The sequence below is a fragment of the Anser brachyrhynchus genome, assembly GCF_964034855.1.
Source record: "Anser brachyrhynchus genome assembly, chromosome: Z".
In the NCBI taxonomy this organism is placed as follows: Eukaryota; Metazoa; Chordata; class Aves; order Anseriformes; family Anatidae; genus Anser; species Anser brachyrhynchus.
In genome coordinates, this window is record NC_137697.1 from 58,418,363 (window position 1) to 58,441,916 (window position 23,554).

Here is a 23,554-nt window from a genome sequence, read left to right on the forward strand (position 1 = left end):
TGCATGTTCCAAATAATAGATAAAATACTACACTCTGAAAGCCAACAAGTTTGTGAGTCCTGCCCATAGATTTAGCTATGCTACAGCTTGGCACAGAGATGAGCAAGGTGTAACACAGACCTAAGCAACAACCATGGATGGTAATAAGGTCACACATTCTCTTGGGACCAAAGCATGCAAAATGTAGCTCTGACTCCATGCTTTTTGTAATGTTTAACATGCTGAAGAAAGATGGGAGTTTTCAATTTCTGTAGAAGGAGAGCACTTACTAACAATTCCTTTTCAAGTTTTGACGAGATTGAGTTTTTACCATATCCTTTTCAGAAATCTAGAATTTTTCTGCAGTTGTGAATTCCAGCAAAGTACAGCAAATGATAACCAATGAACACTACTGTCATTTTCTCTGTGCCTGAAAGGACTGAAGGTGATGCTAGCCACATGTGTAAGATGTGCATCTATTCCAGTATGCACTGCACAGAAACAATCAAGAAGAAAGATGACTTCTCCTGGAAAAAATTCCTGCATTGAAAACACAGTGTGCTAGGTGCAGCCAAAAGTTATGGGTGGACACCTTACGTCAAATGCAAGTTAGATGATTGTTTAGAGAATTAAAGGATTACCATCACTCAAAACTGTGCCAGAATTAATATGGAACTGTGGGTGTTCTCGTCAAGTTAGGGGAATGCATGGGCAGTAATCACAAGGGATAACTTTGCAGTCTGCCCTTACTAATTGGTTTAAAAATAGAGGCAACAACAGTGTACAAGAGGTTTCAGTGAAGATCTGGAGGCAAAAGAAGAGAAGGAAGTGTGATGCCTGAAATGTACATCTAATAATCTACAAATGTCTTTCAGTACAACTCATATAACTTTCATTATGGGGAATATATTCCTGTTGGCCATAATATATTCACACTGTTGATTTTTAAAACTTCTGACTAGTATCAGGTAGTTTCTATTTTTCTTGACTACAAATACCACAGGTATTATTGCAAAACTATGTTGTCAGTAGATGGAAGGGCAGTGCCACTAAGAATATAATTGTCATTACTATGCCACCAGTAAGCCAGCACTAAGAGACCTGAACAAAAATCTATAGCTTTAGAAACTTATAAAGCTATTAGGATTTGCTGCCCCAGATGACACTCTTAACTGACACAGTAGTTGACTGCCAGTAGTTGACTAAAATATGACTTGCCAACAAGCAGAAATTAAACTTACTTGAACCGAACCAAAACCAGACAACTTCCAAATGCAGACATGAGGTTACACTCCTTTTAATATGATGCTATGTTTTAGTTCACCTCTCAATTTACAAAGTCAATATAGAAATCAGGTTTAAAGTGCTATAAGTTGTGTACCTGGTGAGTAAAGACCAGTTTGTCTAGATCCCACCTTTACAACTGGGCATGCAAACCAGGCCAAAAGGACTGGAGTTTTCTCCTAAAACCTCTGTTCCTGTTAGTCATTACAACTTCCACTCTTTGCTCCAGCTGCAACCAGAGCTACTAATTGCAACACGCTGTCTAGAACAGCTCTGGAGTTGTGACTGCTTAAAGCACTACGGATGATAGCTTCTGACAGACCATTCTTCCTCCCACAGCAATATTAAAAGGAGGGAATTTGTTTTGCTTCAGTTCACAAATATTTAAGATGCACATTTGCATGCAAGTAAGTGAAATAATGAACAGTCTCTTGGGAAATGCTGTATCATGCTTTTGGTCACCCTCAAGCAATTCAACTGCCATATCTCTTAGAGAGAGCATCTGGTTTGTCAAGGAGAACATTCCAAGTTCAGAGCCACGGATGAAGTCTTCGCCTAATTCAAAACACCCATATCTCGTCATTGCTAATGCACTGCCTTCTGTCACTTTCTGACTCCTGGATTTTCAGCCCTGATTGTTCGCTTCAACAAAGTAACCCCTTGTTACCCAGCAATCCCTGTAAGTGCCGCCCATGTGTGTGACATTCTTAGCTTGTTTTGTAGCACAGGGGCATTGTCAGCAATGCAGTTAGCCTGGTGCACATAATTAAATTACCTTCATTGCCATAAGTTCCTGCATCAAGACTGCATTTTCCAGGTCTAGCCTCTGGCTGTCTCCACGAGGTTTAACGTCATAACTAAGGGGGTCAATGTGGATACTCTCCAGCTCCAACATTGTTAGTTTCACTGCTGCCCTGTCATTTTTCAACTGTTGGATGTAATCCTTCAACCGCTGCTCATCCTCCTTTGTAAACTCTGTATCACAACTGCTTGCAGTTGAGCTTGTAGTACTAGAAAGAGAAAAAAACAGTATTAAAAATTAGGAACAAAATTTGTATTTTTATATCACTCTCCCAATACTTCAGGAACATGTGAGTTTTACTTAAAAGTTCACGGAAAGGACATGTAGTGTGGACTGGATGATGCAATACTCAGAAGATGCAGAGGGGTGTGCTAAATTCAGAAAAGAAATTAATTCTCTAAGCTGCATGAAAGAATCAGATCATGTGACAACTTCTCTGAAAAGTCAGATATCTAGTGAGATGTAACTGAATTACTTTTTATAGAACGGTGTCTTCTGAAATGAGTCTTTTAAGATTTCTTAGCAATACGTTAGCAGAGCAAGTTTCTCTCTGCTGCTCAGCCACTGAGTATTCGTATTCTTTGGGAAGAAGCATCTGATGAGAAAAGAGAATCAGCCCTCTCCTCATTTTTATCTGCTGATGGCAATACCAGTTACCATGTCACGTATTTCTTAACAGACAGTTATAGGAATCAATCTAAGAAAAAATCCACTGGCAGATACCAGGTGCTAACGTCTTTCTATCCATGTTAAGGTAGATTCCACAGTATACTGACATATTTTTAGGTCCAGAGAGGCTTAGAGTCATAATTCAGCAGGATTTTAAATAAAAAGTCATCATCAGACTTGCCAGAACTTTTCCATGAGCATGGTTTCAAACAAATGACTGCCCATTAGCCTACCCCACAAATGTTTACAAAGAGATTACAGAAGGGGATAACTAAGGTCTTGGTAAGAGCAAAGGTGTCTCAGTGCTGCCTCCTCACCAACAAGCTTGCCAATGCTGTAGGGAGCCAAGACCGATACAGTTGTAGCATTCCAGGGCTCAATACAGTTGCAATAACACTAAAAGGAAAATAAAATGCTGTGTTGTTTCTATAACCTCACTCAAAGCTGCCTGCTGTCTCCTGAGGTCCTGTAATCAGCTGCCGGGTGAGGGATAAGTCATCCATTAACTGTGTTTGTCTGGAATGCTAGATGATCTTAGTTATCAGCAGGGGAATAAATCACTTTCTGTATCAAATTGCACTGCTGTTCAACATTTTTGCAGGAAGAAAAAAAGCCCCACCCACTACATGCTGTGAGAGTCAGGATGATGTCCTAAAATATCTTATGCATGTGAAAAATGGAAAGACTATGAAGATAGGCTTGATTTTTCTCTTTTCTTTCAGTTCTACTTCAGCTAAAGCTGCACTGATTTTTAAGTGCCTGAAATAATTGTTAATCTTTCCACACATTCCAAGCACAATCTTGGAGGAGATGGAGAGTTGGCAGGTCTACAAGGATTTCTCAAAATCTTTCCCCGTCATGAAGTATTGCATTACACTTCTTTTCTACAGTCCTCTAACAATTTCCCATTATTCCTTTTATTCCTTTTTTTTTTTTCTTTTCCCTTACAGGTGCCACATTTACCACAATACTGGTAAACTGGTCTTTGCTTTTGTTTTCATTGATTTTCATCTACCATGAAACACAAAACACCCAGTACCTGTGCTGCACAGAAACTCTTTCAGTTTGAAACTTTTTTTTTTTTGGTCATATGTACTCTTTATTAGAGAATCTTGAAACACTTCATAAGCCTTGCTTTGCTAAATCCACTGGTACCCCTCAGAAGTAGATACTGATGTAAAAATCACGGGGGTAGACAATGTGAGAAACATTTAGTTCTATGCTGAAGTCATGTTGCAAGTTTCCTCCGCACCCAAAGACAAAAATTGCACAGCTTTTCAGGATTAAATGTAAAACAGCTGTTGCTGGAGAAAGGACAGTTTTGAAAGTCTACACAGGCTTCAAATCTTGGACACAGAGAGCTCCTCTTAGTTTTTTTTTTCACTTGTAAAGGAAAGAAAATCTACCTCTCCTGCTGGGAATGAAACATAAGCAAAAATGTTGACAAGTCTACTGTTGTGTTGGGTTGAAAATCATACTGGACAGTCACAGATTTTGGCCCTTGCACGGCTGTGTAAGTATATCTTAGGGGAGAACAGTCCAAACTAAGGAGGACAGTCTGGGTTGCTGCCAGTGATACTCAGGCTGCTTTTACTTCAGCCTTGGCTGCCTGCCTGCCTGCCTGTCTGCAGCTGAGCTGGCTCCTCCAGTGAATTGCTAGCAAGGTCTTCTTCTTCTTCTTTTTTTTTTTTTTTTTAATAAGGTGAAGGGAGTTTAATGGGGAAGTTGTCTCAGCCAGCACAATGAGGGACAAGAACCTTCCTTCTACCCCTGCATTTAGCAGCAAGCCCCTGCCCAGAGGCAAGGAAGCAGAATGGGTAGCAGAGAGGCAGGGTGCAAAGTCCATTTTGAACAGTTGTGAAATCAGGACTACGTCATGAGCAACTGCAACAGCACTGCAGTGTTTCTGAACTCCCACAGCACAGCTCTGCCTGGGTGTGTTCCCCTAAAAGCCCTACCATACGTCTCTCCACAGACGTAATGTTAGTCCATTGCTGCTCTGTTGAAGGGTCCACAGCTGGTGAGCACATGATCCTGAATTTCAGATACTGCTTTCCCTTCTAATGGCAGTCAGGACGAAGGAAATCAGACCAACAGAATGCAGGCTGGTATGGTACAATGTGCAGTTTTATTTGCTGGCTTATGTGTGTATGTATCTGTTCATGTGCATGTGTGTGTATAGAAATGCAGTACACCGATATAAACAAGTCTTCTCCCCGAAGTGTCACTGAGAGAATAACTTTTTTATACTACAGAATTTTGTCCCTAAAACATTTAGTTAATATATTAATAATCAAGTTAATAAATAAATTTGCAATTCAGCAATAGTGCAGATAATACAAAGCTGACAGAACTAAAATAATGCTGTCAGTATTGAATCCGCAATACTTGCTTGAATGTCTACACATAACCTTACACTTTAAAGAATAAACTTGATGGGTACAAAGAATACATAAGCCAGCATCTTCTAGGTGAATCCTGTGGCTTGAGATCTGAAACAGCACAATGCCGAAAAACAGTAACTTTCAGAAAAACTGAAAAATACTACAACCAGTCAAAATACAAACAACAGTACATAAGGCTAAAATCTGAACCCTTGGTGAATCCACCCTCACTCCTTCTGAAGGACTGACTTAGATAGACAGATAGATGTTACATAGATAACACTAAGATATCTGTTAGGATATTTGTAAGTAACTTATTTCCACATTTTAGACGAGATAATAATCTGAAATTTTTAAGATTTCTTATCTGAAATCCCAGGTGATTCTGATGAGGGGTAGAGTCTGTTTGGCTGTGTCCAGGTATTCTGTGACACTACGTAATACTGACAAGGATTCCCTTTGCATATAAGAGAGAAGATTTTGCCTGCTCTGAATCCAGATGTAAGGTCAGGGTCACTAGCAATGCAGGGAATAAACCCCATCATTTTAATTTGGTATCACATTTGCTATTCTTTTCCTTTGTTTCCCTCTTTTTTTTTTAAGGTGCAATCTGTCAAGTCTTGTTGGCAATGTATGTTCCACAGTTACTTTCTGTCCATTAAAGTAATTATGACTTCAAACTACACCACAGACCTATTTCTATTTTCAAAAATTAATTGGCAACATTGTTGTCCTGCTGCCAGTCAAATGAATTGAGATGCTTGCTATTATTTTTATTCACTTCACCAGTAACAACCTCTGCAATGCCCTTTCATTTCATTTCAGTTGCTCCCTTTTACAGTCTTTAAACACTTGTCACTGGTGGCTCACCAAGCATTTTTTCTCAGTAATGTGTTCAGCGATTTGACATTCAGAATCACATTTGAAATGCCAAAGCTAAAGATGGGTCAACACTTCCATTATAAGTCCCTATTCTACAGGATTTCAAACAGCAGGGAGAATTATTCACTTGTCACAGTTCTCAGTGAAGGAGGGTTTTCATCATCTCATCCCCCTCTACTCACTTGGTTACAAAGGGAAAAGGTAGCAATGCGTATTTGCAACTAGAAGCCTGCAACACTACAGCAGTTACAGCAAAAGATCAGTGTTGCAGATTCAGAGTACATTTGCACCACATGATGTAAAAGTGTTTTCATTTAAGTGCAGTGGTCCCCAAATGTTGGTTCACACAGCACTCACTAGTAATGTGGGCTTGCTCGACTCCCCAGTTTTATAGACTGACAAGTTCTTTAAGACAAATAAAAAATGTTAAGCCTGCAGGAACAGTTAGAAATCCAGAGTGTGTCCTCCTATCTTTGTCTTGATTGCTATTGCAGTGGAAAAGAAAAGGAAATGGAAACCATCAGTACAGAAGAATCACAGAGGGCTGAAAGTCTGTGCCGATAGGATGTCTGGCTAGAGCAGCAGGGAGCCAAGTGACAAGGAAGCACATATGCATGGATTGAGAGAGCTGGCAATATAGGCAGGGTAACACCAAAAAACACAAGAAGGGTACTGGAGAGAAGAGAAAAAAGGATCCAGAATGACAGGGAGAGGAGATTTAAAGAGAAAATCTTAAATTCTTTAAAACTGAGATAGCACATTCACTGACATAAATATAGAAAGCATGTGCCCTTTGAACCAATACAGATTTTCCATTTGTGGGTTGCCGCAAAGGTGTCAGGTGTCTGTAAGCTGAAGAGGGAATGCTTCTCTTCTGAGACAAGATCCACAGGAGTGAGAAATCTGAAAACACCTCTGTCGTATCATTTGAACACAACAGAAGGAGAGAGGATGATTTGTATTTCATGCAAGAGCTAGAATTTCAGAAATGTTTTCAGTAAACTTTGTGTTTAGAAAAAGAAAAATCACACTGAGAGCAGAGGGAAGTGGGAGGGGCAGAAATATCTAAGTGCTGATCAGATCAAGATGTCCATATGAAAAATTCCTGACTTGCTCTGTGCCCCTTGGCTGAATGAAAGAAGTTTTCTTTTCCCAGGTTCCACACATATCAAAGCAGACAGTAATTGTTATCTTATTCAGTACAATATCTTGCTTCAAACCAGAAAAATTTATCCTACAATGATAATGACTCAAGCTACAAGATACCCCCCTTGCAAGAAAAAACATTTACATTTGCACTTTTACATTTCATTCCACAGTTTATACTGATGAAATTTGAAATCTTATGCCATTTTAAGCACACTCTGCTGAAACTTCATTGATTGAACCAAAACGTTATATGCACACATACACATAGTGCCAGCTGACCTCTAAAAGTTCACTGCAAACAAAGAGCATGAGGGATGGTTTTCATTACCAAACACATACACATTTCAATCATCCTCCCCCTCAACAAAATAAAAGTGATGTTCAACAAAGCAAGGACTGAAAACGCTATATACTTACAAAATGCCACCAGCAAAAAGCTAAGAGAACAAACACAAAAACAGCACCCCTTCACGCCCTCAACAGTTTCCACCTTCTATACTGGGAACTACAAATTGTTTAAAAAGCAAAACAAAAACAAACAAAACCAAAAAAAAAACCACCACAACCCACCCACCCAACTAAACAAAAAACCCCATGAAAAACAAAAACAAAACCAAAACACCTATGCCTCAACTACATACTAGACATCTCACAAGGAAGAAAAACACTGAGGTAGTTATGAACCAGTGAAAATGACCCTTTTAAACATTAGAGTGGTAAAGAGGATCAGCTTGGGTAGAGATATTGCACATGTGGCCACTTGCAACATGCTCAAATGTAGCTGTAGATAGGGCATAAGTGCACACAGAGTAAGGCAAGTCAAATACTTGAAACAGCCTTTTGTAACCTCTTTCTAAAGTGGATCAATACTTTTTGCACGAAGAGTGATCAATGTGTTACAAGCACAGATGCTGCCAATATTAATTTCTCAAAAAAGATACAGCTTTCTGGGACTGATAGATCATCATAAGACTTCTTGAAATAAAACGTTAAAGTTTATCTCAGATTTGGACCTTTTTGCTGATTTTTTAGCTATTCTATGCTAGTCACATGGCAGAAAATAAGATCCTTTGGAGGCGACATCAGCAAGAACAGGAAATTATATAGTACTAAAATTTCTAAAAGTGACAAAAAATGACAACATTTGAATAAAGAACTGGCTCTGAAATTGAATTAAAATAAATTTTTAGAGTGGATCTGAGAAACCAAAATAACTTTTAAAAAGACAAATGTTCATCTATATTTATCCAGGATGCTTGCCAATTTTGTATCCATACACATGCACACATATTCACTGCACATAGTACAATTACACTGCAGGCAGGCAATGACTCAAAATGAATCTGCTAGCAGATGTATTTGAACTAGAACATTGCTGCAGTAATAGCTCATTTACGTTTCATTGTTTTACAGGTCTTCAGAAAAACTGCAATATCCATCCCTTTTCTGGAAGAATCTGCTCTGTTGCTCACAGTGCTCATTTGCTATTTAACATGCAGAGGAACAGCACTGGAAGTAAGAATTTTTAGGGTGTTAAAGGGAAATGAGAAGTGAGAGGAGGTGTTTCAAAATGAAATGGCTGGATTTACAACATTTAGGAAACAACTCTTGAACATTCAAAAAACCCAGTGGGAGCATACTTCTGATCTCTGTTTCTCTGTACATACATGCTATCTCTATACAATAGATATGAACAAGAATTACACAATCCAAGTTTCAATAAAACAGCAAGAAAGTCACTGAAGTAAAACAAATGTAACGGTTTTGCCCTTTATGAGGAAGATCAAAGTTTCAAATCACCCATTTGCAACAAAACCTTCTGGCTGCAGTTGCTCAAAGTCTAAAGACAATTAGACCACTGAGCCATGACAACTTAAAAAAACACAAAGCAATGAACTCAGTAAACTGAGGTGAAGAAGGTAGCTGAACAAATACAATAAAACATAACTTTTGGCCTGAAATCAAATGCTTGGGGATTAGGAGAGCAGATGAGTTGCAGTTACCTTGTGTGGCTGTTGGATGAGAGGCTTTCCCAGGGCTGCACGCTACAGCCAGTGATTGCATAGGCTCCCCCGCAGCTCCCATCTAGTTTCATCAGCAAGGCTTTTGCTGCATTCTCAGCTGTTTTCCTGCAGTCGTGAGCTCTCTTAAGCATCTGGGTGATGTTTTCATCACCTGTCTGGTCCCCTAGTTTTCAAACAAACAGTTTCAGAGCTTTGAGGAGGGTGATAAAAATTACAGCAATAGTAGAGATGTTTCCATGCATTCTCAGTCTATACCAAGATAATGATAATGAATTACAAATCTGTGATGTAAAAGCAACTTCACTTCTGTGTGAGCATCAGTGATAACTGGGTTTCTGGCCTGAATGAATCTCCTTCCTCTCCATAAACTCCAGGTACTTGTCTTAAGTGACCTTAGTGAGCTCATCAGTTTGTAAGGGCATGCCTTGCACATAAGGGTTAAGTTAAGAGTCTCAAGTTAATAACGCAATGGAAAACCACCAGGCTAAATTACAACTCTTACTCCAAGCAGTTCACTGCTGTTTCACAGCACAGTCATTTCTAGTGCCCTTTCTCAAAATGCTTTTATCTCAAGCCTTTTCCACCTGGAAGGATCGCTTTACGGTGTACAAGCAGCCTTTCAGAGTTTACAAACACGCATACCAAACCAAAAGAAAACTAGCATTGTTGTTTATTGATTTGCTATAATTTCTAGTGACCATGCAGCTGCTAAGCCATCCCTTCAGCAGTGGCAGGACAGAAATCACCACAGTCACTACTCTTGTAGTCCTAACTGCAGCTGGAGTCAAATCTGTAAAGAAAGACAACCTTGTGGTCAAATCTGTAAAGAAAAGCAACCTTGTGGCTAAACTGAAAGTCTGAACACACAATATATTCAAACTTTAACAAATGCAATGCAAAGATGTCATAGAATATAAACAAACAACAGCTTGCTCTATGTCAGACTTTCATTTCATCCTTATTTGAGTCAAAGACTAATTACCCATACTTCACACTTGCTAAGTGAAGTGCATGCAGTAGAAATAACTGTAATGCTCTGTTAGGAGCAGCTGTATGTGCACAGCTCTAAGTGATGCAGAAGCACCTTCCATGCATTTCCACTCACGGATGTTGGTATAAAACGTGTCTGCTCTTCAGACAAAGAATCTGCTATTTCATCCAAATGGTTTTTAATCAAATTTCACAGATAGTAAAGGTACATAAACCAAACACAACCTCCTCCAAAACTGTGTTATGTAGCATGAAATTGGCACTATTCCTATCACAGGGCTGTAACTGATAATGCAATAATTAATAGTTGTCAACAGACACCTATATAAAAACACCTATATAAAAAACACCTTTTCTTTCATAAAATGCATGTAAGATGATGCCCTACTCAAAACTAAAATATTTCTCCTTTCTAGGATTTCTGTCACCTATGTGGCCCCTGGTCACTTTCTGCAGGAAAACCACGTTGTGAAGAGGAATGACCAGACTCTGGAAGAAATGTGGGTGAAAACACCAGACATCCACTCTGCTGTTTTTTGCATGACGTACATTGTACAGGCAAAGTCAGCTGCACAAAGGCCTGCTTGTAGTACTAGAGGAGACACAAAATAAGCTGAATGGTTAACAGTACAGCAACTGTGGGATGAGTGCATTCAGCCTTCTGAAACTACAGTCTGTACCCATCAGTCTTGTGGCTCTAAAGCCAGATGGTCTCTTCGCTCCTAAAAGCTTTTAGTTTACATTTCAGTGATTCCTGAGAAGCTAGAGCTGTAAATTAGTGTCTCAACTGTGCAGTTACTATGCCTCAGCTGAGCATGCAAAGCTATTCTTCTCTCTCTGAGGGCTTCCCCTCTTCCTACTTGAAGACTACTACGACTACCTTCTCCTAACAGTAAGAGAAATGAGACTAAAATGCAGATTAAGATTCTTTGTGTAAATGCTTCTTTCTATTAGTAAAGGAGAGACAGCAGTAATGTTAAATTCAAAACACTTCTGAACAGTACCCATGAAAGTGGTTCACTCTATTAATTAGAGAATTGTATATTTGAAAACAAACAAACAAAAAAAGCCAAACAAGACTCTAGCCACAAAATTATATCAACAAAATAAGTAAAACAAAGAACATAGACTAGTATCCCAGACAATACAGTAAAATAAGGTATAAAATTAAACAATTTCAGAGCAAAGGTGAAATGTAGAGTGAAAAACTAGAGATTTTTTTTTTCTTCTCCTAACTGCTAAATGTTACTTTTGTATTTTATTTACTCCATTTTTAAATTAGACTATACTCAGCTTTGGGGAGGGGGTGTCAATGTTGCTGGTTGAAACAAAATCTGTATTTGCAGTTACCATAGTAGTATGGTCCTAAGCCACATGTGCTCACGAGTATCACTTAATTATTCCACTCTGTACAGTTGCATGACTGTAGCTGCCTCACCACTGCCAGAATAGGCACCTCCCTGTGATAGCACACGCAGGTTAATTTAAATCGCTGGTGAATTTTATGATTTCATTCCAGGCTCTCTCTTAATTTTCCCCTCTTCTTTACGTGTGTAAAATTATTTACTCAGTCAAAAACAAGAAAAGTGCAGAAAGCCTTCTTAAGTGTCAGGTCATGAGTTGACATGCTATTGTAACTAACTCTAACGCTAATGAACGTGGAAAAAAATACAATAAATAAAGTGACTCATTGAAATCTTACCAACAGAACCAACTCCTGCAGCTCTGAACTGCCCAAGAATGAGACTCTGCTCACTTTCTGCCAGTGCCAACAGCAGTTCATATGCTTCTATGCACTGTTCACTGAAAGAGAAAGCAAACAACAGGAAAACAAATCACACAAAACATATCTATAATTTGGAAGGGAAAAATACCTGTGATCAGCAACAAAAGAGAGGTATGTGATGAACTTCATGATTCCCCACCCTGAGTCTAGCAGCAGAGATATTAAAAGACATAACATACATGGCTTCTATCACAAACACTCAACAGCCTCTCCTGCCTTCTGATGGTCCCAGGCTGGCCTCAAGTAATTTAACAAGTTAAAATGGAAGATAATAACCTGATGTGAGGAGATCTCCAGAAGCATGTTTGAAACAGTTAGTAACATGACTGATGGTTGAGATTATTCCTTTGAGAAACTCTTTTCAGGCCTTCCTACTACATAAAATGTAGTATTCTATACTATACTATATAACAATACTATATTATAGAACAATTCTACACAAAGTATAGTAAGAAGAAAATGTAAGAAAAACACTTGTTTCCTGGCTGTAAGATTTTCCTCCATACAAGTCAAAAGATACTATGTAGAGTTATGAGCCACTCATTCCTGTTGTATTTTAATGCTTTTGAGAACAGATACATCACTATACCTATCTGCAATTAACATTTCCTTATAATTTGCCCAAGGCTGAGAGTAACAGAATGCATTCTTTAAAAGGTACACAATTTCTACTAGGACCAGAAGTGCCTGTTCCAAATTAGTTGCAGTCGGAGCTGAGTAAGACCATCTTTTTATATACAGTTTAAAGTAAATTTAGATACTTGTAATGAAATACCAAGCAATTCACCCAAAATTCTTACTGATTTTGGAAAGTCACTCTGAATTACTTGGAGTGACTCTAAAGTCATTCTAAATTACATGGAGTACAGTAAAACTCCTTGGTCCACTGTTCTTGTGAAAGGTGCCAGACTAATACAGAAATACAGACTAATAGAATCACACGGAATCACAGAATCATCTAGGTTGGAAGAGACCTCCAAGATCACCTAGTCCAACCTCTGACCTAACACAAACAAGTCCTCCACTAAACCATATCACTCAGCTCTAAATCTAAACGTCTCTTAAAGACCTCCAGGGATGGTGACTCAGCCACTTCCCTGGGCAGCCCATTCCAATGCCTAACAACCCTTTCAGTAAAGAATTTCTTCCTAATATCCAACCTAAACCTCCCCTGGCGCAACTTCAGCCCATTCCCCCTTGTTCTGTGCCTTAAGACCAGAAACAGCAGACATAGCCCACACCTACATATAACTGAAAGGAATGGAACACTTCTGCTTTCATCGGAGAGGTTTTCAGTATTTTTGCTTAGGAAATGCTCTGCTTTCAGAGGAAATGTCTGAAGCTACTCATGATGGTATCTGGGCAATGGAGACACTGCACTTAGTGCAGTGCATAACATACGTTATGCAACTTAGAGGATCATGATACAGTCCTTCTCCTGCTGTATGACAAGAAGTGCTAGCAATGTTTATCAAGTATGAGTTCCTAGCAAGTATCTGAATTTTTCACTCACCCACCTCCCAGATATAACTATCATAGCAGTTCTAGGTGTGCACAAAGGTACAAAAGATAAATAAATTTTCCCAATCTCAAATGTTAATTCAGTATTTGAAAATGAAAAGGTAAATCCATATATAACTAGTAGACTGAGTTTGCTGATGCTGAACTAGGGCTGAGATACACTTGTATCAATAAGTTCAGTTATGTAGTTTGTCATGTAGTTTAACCAACAGCACTTTTTTCAGGGAGGAATCAAAAGTTAAGAGCATTACTATGACACACCAACAATTTCACTCTCAGAGAATTCTATCAAGTCTCCTCTGCTCCCCCTTTCTCTGGCTAAGCCACCCTCTGCATAGGTACATACCTGTATTGCAACGCAAGCCTGAGAGCTGTGGCGTTGGACTCGTACTTTCCCACAAGCATGCTCATCCTCTCAGCATTGCTCTTGCACTCTTCCAATGTTATTGTCAACAAGTCATTCTGGGACTTCAAGTGCTCAATACGGCTGTTGAAAAGGAATTAATTTGCTTAGCTTGCAGGTGCTGTCCTGAAAACTCGTAAACAATTGTAATTTAAAACAACAAGACCATTTAAAAGAACAAGACCATTTGGTCTATTGACAGCAGTAGACCAATGATGACAGCAAAACCTATCAGTTCTGTGTCCTATAGCAAGAGCCAAGAGGGTATCTGTTTCTCTTTGGACAGCCTCTTCTTGTCTCTTTCCTGTAAAATTTACTAAGTAAAACATAACCCTGTGAAACAGCGGCAAGCAGAAAGCTGTACCCTTATTTTGTAGCCACAAGACCGCAAAGGATAATTACTTTATTAACCTTTTCCTTAATCTTTCTGCCTCCATTCCTCACTTCTTGTTACCACATTTGCTTCTTGTTTTAAGTGCTGTATTCATTAATGCAATGTGTGGGTGTGTGTGGGGATCATACAGCTACATAAATGTCCCTTTTCTTTGGACTGTTCAGAATAACTGTTTCATTTAGAGTACAGTTTAAGCCATGATTAAAGAGGTAACTTCCAAAATATGAACTGAGTTTCAATGACACAATGAAATCTCCACAAACTTGGCAATGTTCAAATCGTTGGTCAGCTTGTATCAGAACTTAATTATAATATTCTTCTAAGTGAATTAAACTCTGAATCTGAAAAGAAGGCTTCAGAATATTAGTATTATTGATTATTCTCACTGCTGCTAACAACAACACACATGAATTATTACGTCTAATCAGAAGAGTTGGACATATACTGTGAACAGACAAGTAAATGATTTCAAAGTTTAGATGGGTAGCTAATGAAGAAATCAATGCCATCATCAACACTGAAATCACTGATTTCTTAACAAACACAAGAAAGAGAAGGGCTAGGATACTATTTCCTCAGTGATCAGAATGAAGCCCTGACTTTCCCAGTTGCTAGACCTTCCAGTTGCTTCACCTCCTATTTCTTCTCTGACACCTCCTGTAATGACACAATGTCAATGCAAAATTTGTGCAGAGAATAAAAAAAAGGATTAAAAAGAGTGTAGTACTATTGAAACAGGAACTACGAGTAACAGAGATATTGTACTGATCAGACTGAATTTGAGATAGCTGTGGGGAATAAATTTGAGATAGCTGTGGGGAACAAAGAACTTTGAAGAACTCTGAAACATGATTCTCATGTTCCTCATTCGCAGTTTTTGATCTTATGTTCCAAACAGGTCATTGAAGCATTGGTTTTGATAGAGCTTACTGAAGGATATCGGCAGTATTTTAACTGCAACACTGCAACTAGAACACTGCAATATTTCTTCTGCAGCCAGAAGTCTATTTAATGGTATACATGCCACACCATCACGTATCAGTACATCTATTGATATGATAATGATATAATTCTGCTTCTTCAGGACAAAGCAAAGCAAGCTATTTCCAGAATGATGGACAGTAAGTAACGGGAATTTATAGCATTGATGTGTTTTATGGAAAAGGATGCTATATCTACTTGGTTGGCCATAGTGAAGGACACTCTACAGTGCAAACTAGCACAGATGAAGGCACTGTGCTGCTCTAATAATAGACGACAAAATTGTCATACTCATGGGAAGAGTCCTTAGCATATGATTCATTCTTCTCCTCATCAACTACATTTCATGCTTATCTGCAGCTGCCACAGTTGAGCTTGGACTGAACTGTGAAATATTCAAAAAGAGAAAAAAATCGCAACTTCAACAGAGCTAACAGTGGATAACACAACTGAGCACATCTAACTTTTCACCTTACCTATTTAATCTCTCTGTCTCCACTTCAAACTCTCGGATTTTACTTTCAGAGATAGCAGATCCATGTGAATAAAGAGTCTGGAATATTTCCTGGATATTTGAGCAGTCTTGGAGGGAATGTGCCAAATGTTCAGCCACAGTACTAGACACCTGCACAGGGTAGTTAATAGATTATTGTGAACAGCAAGCAACCAGATTCCTCTCAGAGGCAGTCTGAATTGAGAGCTTGGCTTCTTTGCTCACCTCAAGATATTCATTATTCATTTTTTACTATGAATTTTACATTCAGTAGAATATTTACAAATTTCTACTCTAAGAAGCTATTTTTATTTGAAAGTCTACCAATCAAAGGGTGAAGGCCATTATTTAATGATAGATTTAAAAAGCCTGAACAGCAAGCTATTTACTTTCTTGAAAGCTTAGCAAAATGTCTGAGCCAAGCTCTTCAGTGAAACAAATATTAACACACAGTAGCAACAGCATTGTGGATTTACATTGGCATTACAAAGCAGAATCTAGTTCTCTGTTGGTTTGGAAGTTGTGGAATGCAACTAGTCTTTTCTTGAGGAGTTACATTTTGGACTAACTGACTCCAAAATTATCCTCTTAACGTTACTTGGGGAATGATTTCTAGCCAACAGTCATGAGAAAATGAGATATTGACATCAGGTGAAATCCTCTCCATTGAAATATCTTTCTCAATATAACTTTTACACTTTCTTCAGTTAGCTCATATTTTAATTTAGTAAGAAAACAGTGCTAATAGAACACAATTCATCTTTAGAAGATTTCATGCATGCACATAATTATTGGTCCTTACCCCTATGCTGCTGATTTCTGATCCTAAGACAGGTCTGTCAGATGATGAAGACTCTGATCTTGTCTTTGACAACTTCACTCTTTCAGCAATCTAGAAGTCAGAATGCTGTACAACTTACACAGGACCCATGAACATTATACAAAATGCATTTGTTCACTAGCCATATTTACAAACCTGAAGTAAACTACTGTAGAATTGACACCTGTGTTGTAACAGAGAATTACAACCATTGGCACTTTATTTCTTCCTGCTGCTGAAGTTCATGGGCCTGCTTAGGACCCCAGAAATTTCTCAAGGGATTCTACATATTTCCCAGTTAATTATACCCCTGCACAGCAGCTAAAGGAAGCCTGCTTCTCACAGATGATGTGAAGCACAACTGAAACACACAATAGCTCACCTTGGCTATGGGAATGTCATTGCTACTGCTGCTTGTGCTCAGTTCGCCCGTGCTGGGGTTAATGGGTCGATTTGCAGAAGTGAGACGACTTGGGCTGGATGGGCCTGTTGCCTGCACACTTTGCAAACGCGTCTGCAGTTCCCGAACCTAAGAATAAAACAAAGTTCCATTTTACCAGTCTTATGGTTTAAATAGTTCAGGCAATTTCTCATCATTCTAGCCAAACCTTGGCTTGAACACAGACGTTGTATTTTGTCCTGTGGTGGCTGCCAAGTTTTCATGTGGGAGCAGATGCACGGACATTATTTTAAAACTTCATTGTTGTCAAGTTTTTAAAAACTATCTGCCATGTGCAATATGCAAATGTAATACGGTAATTACTTTATGTTTCATCTTGTTTCATACAACCCCTTCAGTGTAGCAGTACTATAAATAATGAAATTATTCTCTCCGGTGTGAAGCTAATACTCTAGCCTTAGATTATGATGTCTAAACAAAAAACAAAGGTCATGTTGTTAATGGAAAGCTCCAGTGTTGAAGAAACTCTTGACATAAATATATCACAGGATGACTTTTGTCACATTTAAAGGTCAAAAAAATTCAAATGTTAATCATGCTTTCAGAACTATATCTAAGTAAAGCTATCATACAGTGAGCAATGTACAGAGAAGAAAATACGAGCAAAGTGCCCAACCAACAGTTTGCAGAAGCTCTCTGCAAAACACTGTTCAGCCCTCATAACACATCAGATACTTGAACAACTGACATCAAAAGAGTTTCAGGACCTGCAAGAGGAGGACCTGCAGGAGCCAAGCTGTACTGCTGAGCAAAAGATTATAGTGTTTACCTTGGAATAATTCTTAACAAAGAATAAACAGTCTGCTTAACACAACAATTATGCCACAAGGTAATGTGACAGAGCTCATTCTTCCCACAGAATAAGCATCCCGGTTGGAAACAAAGAGTGTGAGACAAGAGAAGGGGGTGGAAACATAAAAAGGAAATTTCCCTGAATGTAGCCTGTTTACTTTAACATGCAGGTTTCTACATGCATTGTGTTAAAACAGTCCACCTGCAAAACAGAACTTGTGAAAATTTACCAAAAGGCCAGTGAATGAGTTCAGTCTATTTGATAACCCATGAAGCATGAAATGCAGCTCTGATACCTATTCTATAAAAACGGTGGGATATCCAACTGTATATAATACGTTCACACAAAGAACAGATTAAGCAAGCTGACAAAGCAAACCTTTGTCAGAAAACATCAAAGTTGCATTAAAGCTTTGGGTCTTCTTCAGCTATAGGTTCACTAAGTGCACTGTCAGTGCTTCAGCAGTCTCTGAAGTAGTGGCAGTCAGCACCCTCTCTGCGCATGTACAGATCCCTTCAAGCTACTACAGAGAGGAAAGAATTCAAGCTGGAACTCTCTCCAGTCACCAAACTAGTAGTATCTTACATCTCCTACAATCCCCCATAGTCTGCTTCTACTTTCCTGAAGAGTCCCATTCCCTCTGCCTCAGAATTTATGCAAACTGAAGGTCAGATAGTCTGAGGACTTCCTACAAAAATGACAGAATTTTTAGGTAGGTGCAAATCATGAGGAGGAAAAACAAACAAACAAACAGAAAAAACAATCACAGATTCTTTACATAGCAGAGTAGAACAATTGCATGTTCCTAATAAATGGCTGTAGGGGGCAACAATAAGAGCACATAAAAGCTAACTGCACTCATAACTTCACTGTTCAGCCATGGAGGAGTGCTACACCTTAAACAAGGTGAAGCCAAATAGCTCCTGTGATCTCTCTGGTAAAAAATTAAAAAAAAAAAAAAGAAAAAAGTGAAGTATACAATACCTCCAAAGGAAATCCCCAGTGAAGGAAATTTACTGAAAAATTGATGTGGGCATTTGTAATTAGACTTAAGATATAAAACTCTGGGACATCATAAAGTTAACAGCGAAGTGTATAAAGTGCACATTCAGAGCATCTATCTTCTACATATTCTCAGCTAGGGCCTCCATTGTTCATACAGACATATATAATTTTAACATGGGTATGGCTGTACTAATGCAAACCTTAAGGACAGAAGTGCTGTACTGATTCAAACTGATCATTTTAAGCCTGCTGATATGCATAAAACTGAAATAAACCATGTATGTATGTTTATACTTGCAGATGTGGCATGCCAGTGCAGACAGGATTTGTACTGTGGCATTAATGCTCACTGGGAAAAAAAAAAGCAACCCCAAAATTTCATTAAATCAAAATCACATTTATTATTATTTCTTTAAAGCCACGCTATTCCAAACTAAATTCCCAAGTGCTTAAGTTAAAGTATTGCTTATAAGCATACAAACTGGAAAATCAGTAGGAATGCATTCTTCTTAAAATCAAATCCCTGTCTTGATGTCCAACTTAAAAATTGCTAAAATATTTACCTATGCCTAGAAGCTAGCCCTGGAAGATTTCAGTCCAAACATGAGTAACATTCTAAATGTAACAGCAACCAGGAAGCACAGTATTGAAGTTGATTAAAATACTACATAATCAGTTACACCAAAATTTAAAGCTACCTGACGTAAGGACAAAATTACATAAAACTAATGTAAATAGGTTTCTTATAGTTTATGTTTAATTATTTATTATATTAGTGAGAAGCAATTATTGGCCACAATTACAAAGGCAGTTATTCTTTATGAATATCTAAAACAATATTCATAGAAGAAAGAAAAATGAACACAACTGAGACTGTAGTCAGGCTAAGCTTTGCTCAAGAGAACATTTATAAAAGAAAACACAGAGCACAGCACAGTTATGAATTTGTGCAAGTCTTTGCTTTAATACCATATCATATAAGCAACCACAACTTAAAAAAGCATGATTAAGCTGTCTGCTTTCTTGATATATTTACTGATCCAGGCTTTCATCTGAGAAATTACATACTGAATTAACTGCTATAAATAACTGCACTAACTTTAGCAACACTGAGTATTGGATGGTAATTCTCTAAAGGATAACAGAACAATTTTGTCTTACCTGCAAAATCACTGATTTCACAGTTCATACATTCAATGAGTCAGAATCTCATAAAGGATTGCCCTCCCCTCCTGCCCCTCCCCCAGTCTGCCCAGAGACAGCTTGGATAACTATTTCTGGTCACCAAAACCTTCTCTGTAAATAGAGCAGTATGTAGAATCTCCTCAGAAGGTACTTTTCCAAGCTAGTAGTAATAATTTTAATGGAACACCAAAGAACAGGAATCAAGAAAAAAAAGAGTTTAAAAGGGGTATCTTCATTGGATTGGTGAATGCATGAGTTATGAAAGGACAGGTTTAACAGCCTTGACTAAAAATTGTCTGACCACCTCATCTACCATCTTGAGTCTTGTCACCATCATGATATAAATTATTCTGAAGGATTACTTTGTTTAGTAGATAGAAAGTAATTGCAGTACTGCACATGGGACACAATAAACACTTGGAAACAGGTGAGAGAAGAAGGGCAGATCTTACAGGAAATGAATGACAAAGTTGGAAAAATCCAATGGGTTAAGACAGATTAGGCAAAAAAAAAAAGTTCTGCTAAAAGACAGGAAAAAGTGGATTTGTGAGTTGGGGAGGAATAATGTGGAAGGATTTAAACACAGATTTCTTATGTCATTGCATCATATTTAGTTTAAAGATGGGAACATCCAGAAGGATTATCAAAATTGCTATAAAGTCCTAAAATTCTAAATTGAGGTGGAAAGTGGCAGACAAGTAGATCTAATCATATGATCAGAAAAAACAGGCTGAGGAGAGACAGAGGTTAAAAAAAGGAGAAATCCAAGGAAGCACCTGCGAAAACCACAACTGAAAAAAAAAAAAGAGGGGAGGGGGAGAGATCTCAACAGCTTGAGAAAGCCAAAAGAATTATAGAAGTAAAGAAGTGGTAGAACCTTGGAAACATCAGCAGAAGGAGCATTAAGTGAGACACAGGGCAACAGAGTCATTAGACTTCAAAGCAATAGATAGCCTAGTTACCAATGTTAAGTCAAGTGCAAACAGATGTTCTCAGGTAATTAGTATAAACTTACATGACTTTACATTTTATTTATTAATTTGGTATTTAGCAATTGCTCAGTTGCATTTCTATTTCTGTTTTCTTAGAAAGCTGAGAACTGGAGAAGGAAATACGGAGAAAAAGCGTAATTTGTGTACCTTAAGGACTAAATAAAAAGACAGCAAAGACAGAAGAAAAAAGGGGGGTGACATGCTACAGTGATGTTGGACTTACAAAAGACTTCAGAATTGATTAAGAAGCATCAGGGACTTGTTTGCAGAAATGAAAAATAGGTTATAGAAACTACTTTAGTGGAACCTGCTCATTGTCTATAACCATAAGTCTAAGAAACATATTTTACTCTTTGTGTTTTACACATGCATACTCACAACTACATGACTTTTTGCCATACCCTAAGTAAAAAACAGAAATTATCCATTTTTACTCATTTCTGCATTCAAAGGACACCTGCTGCTTTTGTTCCTAAACCAAATAAGAGGCATGCCTGAGATTCTTTTCTTTCTACTCTACTTGGGACCTGATTCAGTATCTTTGAACCCTTTATGTAACATAATTGTTTGTTTTCTAGCATTTTAATACCACATCATTTTTTTCCTGTTATAAACAGGAGGAACATAAAGTACAACAAACCACAGGAAGTGAGTATCTCTCCCACTTTCCATTTTATTTAATGCATACTGCAAATCTATGGAGGAGAAGGTGGAAAATGCAATACTCATGTGATGACTCAAGCTGCTCTGAGTGGTGAGGGCCTTCCCCACCTTGGGCACCCCAGAAACATTCACTCATGCCTAGGGCAATTGTTTTCAGTCAGACATAGCTTCTCATAAATGTTTGAACAACCATCACCAACAGGCCTAACAAGGCCTGATTTCCTACAAATTGTCTGTTTTGGTTGACTGAATATAGTAGTCTTGAATTGCTGTAAGCCTGCATCGTACAAATGTATTTCCTTGTATTTAGGGGAGCCTTCTCAATGAATTCTCTGGAGCTGAATCAGTTCAGATGAAGCATCTACAGAATCTCTCTCCTCTACAAAGAGATGTAATTTCAAAAATACATAAGGATTTAACTCACTGGAACCTCTACTCCTCTGGCAGCACTGAAAATCAATCCACAATTTGAAAAATTATTTTGAGGAGCAGAGGAAGGGAACAACACACAGACACATAATCGTCTATGGGAGAGTAAGTACGCTGTCAAGGTTCATACACACAGGATTTTTAAGTATCAGGAGAATTTACAGTGCTCCATACATGTTACCGGGTGCTCTACAGGAGTCCCTCACACTGTGCTCCATGCTGATCCATGGGAAGGATCTGGGTGCTGCACCTCTTTGAGGGATGCGAAGCATGGAAATACAAGGATGTGACACTGGGTGCAAAGGCTGGATCCTGAAAGTTCCAGGCACAAACTGGAGAGTTCTGACCCGGGCTAGCATACAGTGGGAACAAGCACAAGTGAGAGCAGTACACCTATCTCTTTTCCTCATTTAATTTTAGATTATTCATTGAGCTTTTCCATACAAGCTTGGAAAAAGAAGAACAGCTTGCGTTCTACTTTAATAGCTGAGATCTTGCTGTGTAAACAAATACCATGCAACTGAAGGAGGTGGAGAACTGGAAATACGTTTCTGATGCTACTGCAGGTTTCTGGCGAGACTCAAGGCGACCCAACAGCTCAAGGATCACTTTAAGCTGTGCAAGCTTATAATAACCTCTAAAAGCCCACAACATATCGGCGTTCTTTAGCAATCTGGAGCAATGCCTTCTGATCCCAATGTAAGCGATGCCAAAAGAAGGAGAGTCGAGCTGCTCATGCCAGCTTTGTGTCATCTAAGAACAGTGTGGGCTCAAGAATGCCTGCATGGCCAAGAATCTCACTCTTTCTGTGGTCTGGGTAGGTTTCAACTGCTTGCAAGAATGAAGTATCTTGGGAGAGCCCTCATATTAAAACAGTTTCTTGGAGCTGGAGCAGTCTGGGCAGCTGGAGAGATTACGCACTAAAACTGCGATTTTCTATACTACTGTGGGTTATATTTTCATTAAGGTCTTAAGTCAAAGATAGCTAAAATATTAAGTCTGTTTTTTTTTTCTGGTTAGTTTGGTGAATTTGGAGCAGATAAAAACAAACAAACATACATGATAACTGAAAGCATTTGATTAACTGCACTCTAAATTGTAATGGTGACATATGGTTTATGCAGAGAATAGACTTAACAGACATCCAGAGCTGAAACTGCCTCCTCATTTTAGACTTAGTTCTTCACAGCCTCAGGGAAGCTTGAACATTGCCCATGCTTATCACTTCTTATGCCAACACACTGCAGGGTACCGAACCATGGCACTACTAATTTGTCAACTTTATTTACTTATTTCTCATTAAAAAGAAAACTAAACTTCTATTCTGCAGTCATGACACAGGTTATATGCTATACACACTATATATATTGCTCATCTGACTTGGCTGGTGGATACAAGGGATTTTGCCTGCGAACACAAATACTACTTCTACTACTGCTTAAGCCTGTTACTATATGCCACTATAT

General features: G+C 38.4%; 1 protein-coding gene across 9 annotated transcripts in view; it reads right to left on the reverse strand.

Moving 5' to 3' along the window:
• The window catches only part of MCC (MCC regulator of WNT signaling pathway), a 208,639-nt gene that overhangs the window by 30,022 nt on the left and 155,063 nt on the right, over positions 1 to 23,554 (reverse strand). For all 9 annotated transcript variants that reach the window (XM_080572774.1, XM_080572775.1, XM_080572777.1 and 6 more), the window contains 7 exons: positions 16,944 to 17,090; positions 16,544 to 16,633; positions 15,725 to 15,873; positions 13,817 to 13,957; positions 11,866 to 11,966; positions 9,153 to 9,336; positions 2,039 to 2,273 (listed from right to left, as the gene is read on the reverse strand). In XM_080572774.1, coding sequence (XP_080428900.1) covers positions 2,039 to 2,273; positions 9,153 to 9,336; positions 11,866 to 11,966; positions 13,817 to 13,957; positions 15,725 to 15,873; positions 16,544 to 16,633; positions 16,944 to 17,090 — 1,047 coding nt within the window. The remainder of the gene's footprint in view (positions 1 to 2,038; positions 2,274 to 9,152; positions 9,337 to 11,865; positions 11,967 to 13,816; positions 13,958 to 15,724; positions 15,874 to 16,543; positions 16,634 to 16,943; positions 17,091 to 23,554) is intronic.